General features: G+C 37.4%; 1 protein-coding gene across 1 annotated transcript; it reads left to right on the top strand.

The window, feature by feature from the left end:
- The first annotated feature begins 460 nt into the window (after nucleotides 1-460).
- Nucleotides 461-3,031, top strand: LOC132169938 (uncharacterized). The gene has a single exon (XM_059580876.1). The coding sequence runs from the start codon at nucleotides 461-463 to the stop codon at nucleotides 3,029-3,031; it is 2,571 nt and encodes an 856-aa protein (XP_059436859.1).
- Nucleotides 3,032-5,764: the final 2,733 nt, after the last annotated feature.

Here is a 5,764-nt window from a genome sequence, read left to right as displayed (position 1 = left end):
CTCATATTGCCCATAATTTTTATTTTTTATATATAAAAGAAAAAAAAAAAAAAAAAAAAAAAAAACAAATTTGGGGGGGTGCAAAAATGAACAGATGGCCAAAGAGTCACCCCGAAATTTTTTTTTTCTTCTAATTTTTTTATAAAAAATAAAAAATTATAAATTATGAGCAATATGAGAAGTTTTGGATATAATTGGTCAAAGTACAAAAATTTAAAACTTTGGGGGTAGATTGCAAAAATTGAAACTTTGGTGTTTTAATTAAAAAAAAACCGTCAACTTTGAGGGGTTAAATTGTAATTTTCCCTAGTTTATATATAGACTTAACAATCTTGGATTCAAAAGCACATCCAATCCATGTAAATTCATTCAATAATGGCATGGGTTCATGATAAACATTAAGGTGGGTGAGGAAATTATAAAGATCGAGGCACAGAGAGAGAGAGAGTACTACGTAAACATGCATGCAGGATTAATTGTAAAAATTTCAGGATCTGTTCTGGACATCCTCCTCGCCGGCGTCAAGAGGCTATGGAGTGCATGGAATCTCCGGGGCTGTATTCTCTTAAGCCTCTTCCTCCAGGTATGCCTACTTTTTTTAGCTCCCTTCAGAAAACGGGGGAGACAGAAACTGCTTCACAGCGGCGTATGGGTGGCATACTTGCTTTGTGACTGGGTCGCCGCCGTTGCCATTGGACTAATCTCCAAAGGCAAAGGCGATGCTACTGTTAAACGGCTCAAGGATGGGGGTGAGGGCTTCATGGCATTCTGGGCTTCCTTTCTTTTGATGCATCTCGGCGGCCCCGATACAATTACTTCTTTTGCTCTCGAGGATAATCAGTTCTGGCTTAGGCACTTGACGGGGCTGGTTGTGCAGCTTGTCAGCACGGTTTATATCTTCTATCAAACGTTTACTAAAACTACTGAGCTATGGATTCCCACTCTCACGGTGTTTGTTGCGGGAACTATCAAATACGCAGAGCGGACACGTGCTCTCTATCTTGCCAGCTTAGGTCAATTTGGTCATTCAGTGTTGCCAAAGCCAAACCCTGGGCCTGATTATGAAGAGGCCGTGACGATTTACTCTTCATTGCATCTGATCCACGTTCCACCATCACAGGCGGAGGCGATGCCAACTCTGGAGGTTACGCCACGTGGTCCTGATCAGAAATTCAAATGTTGCAGCTGCCAAAATAAGTTAGAATCCAGCATACATTTACTACAAGAAGCACATCGCTTCTTTAAAAGCTTCAAGGGACTTTTTGTGGGCTACCATTTGAGCTCAAAAGACCGAGAATTGAGCCGACAATATTTCCTTACCAAAAATGCAGAAGAGGCATTCAGGCTAATATCTTATGAGCTTAATTTCATGTATGATCTTCTCCACACCAAGGTTGTCGTGGTTCGTACCGAAATTGGGTACATCTTCCGCTTTATTAGCTTTTCTTCAATCCTGGTTGCATTAATGGTTTTCCGTTCGATTGAGAAGGAGTATGGGTTGGATAAGAAGTTCGATATCAAGCTTTCTTACGCCTTGCTCATGGGGGCGTTAGGCTTCGAGGCAGCAAATGTTGTGATGCTTATTTTTTCTGACTGGACCCTCGTTGCAAGGAAGATTACAGGGTGGAGCAAATTCATTGCATTTATCATTTTGATGAGACGAAGGTGGTCTAGGTCTATTTCCCAATATGATTTGATAAGCTATTGCTTGAAAGGTCTTCCAGAATGGTTTTCCAGTTTGGCAACTCGCGTGCGCCTCGAGGGAGTTCTAGACAAGTTTAGCATCTCTCTCTTTTCACATTCAGACAAGGTCAGTAAAGGTATGGAGGAATTCATTTTTGAGCAGCTGAAGATGAAATCCTTGACTGCAAACAGTTTAAAAGCTGGCATGGATGCATGTTCACAAAGAGGCGAGTGGGCTCTCATGCAGACTTCTAGCTGTTTCCAACTAAAATGGAGCATCGAGGAGTATCAATACGCGGAAAGTCTTCTCCTGTGGCACCTGGCTACAGAACTACTCTATCAGACCCAACAACCTGAACAAAAAGAAAAGACACCCAAATCTTGTTTCCCATGGCCAAAAAGAAAAGACAAGAAACCTGAATCTTCTCCCCCAGAAAAACAAGAAAACACACCCCAATCTTGTTGCCCAAAAATAAAAGAAAAGATACCCAAATCTTGTCGTTGTTGGCCCAAAAATAAAGAAAAGGGAGCCGCATCTAGTAGTCATGATTATAAAGAAATATGCAAAAATCTTTCGGATTATATGTTTTATCTCCTTGTTATGCAGACTGCAGTGATGGCCCCGGTGTTGGGCAATTGGCAAATAGCCTTCCAGGACACTTGTGCAGAAGCCAAGAGATTCTTCAGCCAAAAGGAAATAAAAAAATTGCAGCCAAGAGAAGCCTGTAAAATAGTCTTATGTGGGGCAGCCAAGAGATTCTTCTGCCGGAAGAAAATAAAAAGGTGGCAGCAACGCCAACGTGATGCCTGTGAAGAAGTCTTAAAGGTGAAATCGAAGTTCAGACCAGTTGCTGTGAAGGGAAGCAAAAGCAAATCTGTATTATTTGATGCATGTATCCTCGCAAAACAGCTCTCGGAGTTGGATCATTTGGATTTGGGTATAGACCGATGGATGGTAATGAGCAGAGTTTGGGTGGAATTGATGTCTTATGCTGCCATTAAGTGTATACCAATTGTGCATGCACAGCAACCTAGTAGGGGTGGAGAACTCTTGACATTCGTTTGGCTTCTGATGAATCATCTTGGCTTGGGAACACAGTTCTACGAGCATGAACGCCAAACTCGAACCAAAATGGTGGATCTTAATGAAGATAAGGGTGGTCAAACTGAGAGAAACAAGGAGGAAAAGCAGGAAAACAAGGGGAAAATGCCGGAAAACAATGGGAAAATCCCGGAAAAGCAGAAAAACAAGGGGAATATGCCGGAAAAGCAGAACACGGCGGCAGGACGCGGCTGCACGCCCAGATCAACAGAGTTTTCAAAATTAAAAAAATGTTGTAAGTCATGATCTGTTGTCATTTTCTTTTCTTTTTTGAATAATGATCCGTTGTCTTTTGATAGAATAATCAAACTATCTTGTAACAAACATTATCACACTTTGATTATTAATAGAATTCAATAAACCACACTGTTCAGTGTGGAAAGTACCATTCAGCAAACAAAGTCATCTGCTTTGGTTGAACTCTCAGCTGTTTTGTTAGAGTTTTTCCTTTATTTACCAACTACTTATGGTTGGTTTTGGTTTCTTCAACCTACCACTTATCGTCGTGATGGTAACCTTGATGAGTTTTATTCCGTTTACGAAATTGTGCCATTTATTACAGTTTCTTTTGGCCTTTTAAGTTCTATTGATGGGCCGGGTCTTTAGTTGGCCCATTCCCGACTGTTCCTCCGAAAGCTTTGTCGTTTTTGTTTTTTCAATTTCTTATAATTTCCCTTTTCCTTTCCCCAGCCACTTTGAATGAAAAAAAAAAAAAAAAAAAAAAAATTACTAGCCTACATGGGTTTACATGGGTTTTTCATTATAATATTTTTTTTCTACAAAAACGTCTTAGAAAAAATAGTAAATAGTAAATAAAAATAAAAATAATAAATGTTATCGAGGAATTTATTAAATTTAAATAACTGTTTATTCATGAGATATGTTGATCAGGACACATGTTTATTTAATTCCTTATCTTTCGTTTTGTCCGGACAAGATGATTGGCGTCCATGTTAGAAATAATGCAGAATGTGGTTCTATTTCTAAGCTTAATTGTTATGTGAATATATAGTGTGTTAGTGTCTTTTTTTTTTAGTGAGCATTATATGTTTGTTAGTATATCATGTTGTACGTTGAATCCTTCAGTTTAGGAGTTTTCATTATTTAATGCTCCATGTTATTTTAATAGGCCTTCAATTCCGTTTTTGCATATCATCTAATAGTTTTAAAATGTCTTTCTGGTGATACCTACCTTCAACAGAGAGTTATAAATGTTCTTCATTGATACTTTTTCCTTGTTATTTCCTGGAAAAAGAGGGAAAAAGAAAACGATGATCATTACCTTATTATCATATGCAAACTCTCGTGCGCACCACCTCGCTAAATGGGTTGCTACCAACTTCATGTTTGGAAGCATTCTTAATTTTTCTCCCATCTTATCTTTCACTATAATTAATTGTGGGAAGAATCTCGTATATAACTCTTCCATTTTCTTTGTATTTGCCAGGGAAAAAAAAAAAAGAAAAAAAAGAGTGTTGGCTTTTAGTACTTTATATGAAATATAATAAGAGAAATGCTATGGGTATTAACTATTTTACTAATATGAGTACTAATATGATGTTGAGCTTATTTATTGGTATTCGTAACATTTTTCTTTATTAATTGTTTTGATCAGCTCCAATGAATATGCTCCACATTATGTTAGTACCCATATGTTAGTGAAAGAGTTATTACTCCTAACATTTCTCATATAATAAACTTTGGAATATATATAATAATAACCTTTTATTTTTCTTCTAAAAGGTGACATACGTCAAGGCGACATGCGAATAGTAATGTCACCTTATAAAAGGTGACGTTGTACACTAAAACGTCCTTAATCAGTGACGTTTTCAACAGTAAACGTCAATATTCCTGATTTATCAACCCTCTTATATTTTGATGTTTTTTAAGTGTCGCTTTTAACGTGTCACTACTGAAAAATTGACTTCTTTTTTTTAATTTTTAATTTTTTACAAAAAAATGTTACTATTCACACGTCACTATTTGGGACTTTTTTTTTTTTTTTTGGTAGTGATTGATGCTTAGCATATTCTTGTTATTATAAGATGCAGATGTTGGTTAATTCAGTCGATTTTAAGTATGCTTTCATTGCGCTTTTCAATAGTACTCATAATTTCTTCACTATTAACAATAATTGTAATTATAGTTCAACAGCAACAACTTCAATATATCTTGTGCAAACATATCAAAAAAAAAAAAAAAAAAAAAACTTCAATATATGGTAACAATAATGATAACGTTATCGGTAACAATTATGGCAATTACTTAAATAGTAAGTAACAATAATGGATTGCTTCTCATTCAAAAGAAGTGAACTTTCCTGCTGCTCTCTAGTAGAGTTTCTTCCCTGAACCCTGTTCATCCCCTTCCCTAGCTCCTCTTCATGCAGCTTTGACCTATCCTTCCCCCTTGTGTCCCTGTTTTTTTCCTTCCCTTCTTGATCATGGATAATCTAAACCAAGATATTAATAATCTTATAGCTAGCTCACACTAATGCTCTACAATGCTCTAATGTGCCCTCTCCAACTCTTGTTGAGCCCACACATGACGTACCTTCTCCCCCCTCTCTCACTATGGTTGGCAAGATTATCTCTCTCAAACCTTTCTCTAAATCCTCTGTCAAAAGCAGTATCCTTCAAGCTTGGCAAATATCGAAACCTATCATCACAGAAGACAAAGAAGACAACAAAATGGTCTTTACTTTTGAAGATCAGGATGATCTTTTTAGGGTCTTGAATAACTCCCCTTGGAATATCAAGGGTACTCCTTTGTTTTTGAAATGATGGGAAAATGACGAAACCTATGAAGAAGTGGATTTTTTGAAAGTGGCCATCTTGGGTGCAAGTTCATGGTCTTCCCTTAGATCGTATGAGTCTTGCTAATGCTAATATTATTGCTGAAAGTTTGGGAGGTCTGGTGCAAGTTGACAACTTGGACAATCTGAAACCTAACAGGAAAAGTTTTCTGCGCATCCGA

This window comes from Corylus avellana, chromosome ca2, assembly GCF_901000735.1.
Source record: "Corylus avellana chromosome ca2, CavTom2PMs-1.0".
Lineage (NCBI taxonomy): Eukaryota > Viridiplantae > Streptophyta > Magnoliopsida > Fagales > Betulaceae > Corylus > Corylus avellana.
The sequence above is the reverse complement of the archived record's forward strand: the minus strand, read 5'-3'. Positions and strand labels throughout refer to the sequence as shown.

What these genes read in the sequence shown, in the direction of transcription:
- LOC132169938 (XM_059580876.1), top strand. Translation starts at nt 461, where the DNA reads ATGCATGCAGGATTAATTGTAAAAATTTCAGGATCTGTTCTGGACATC.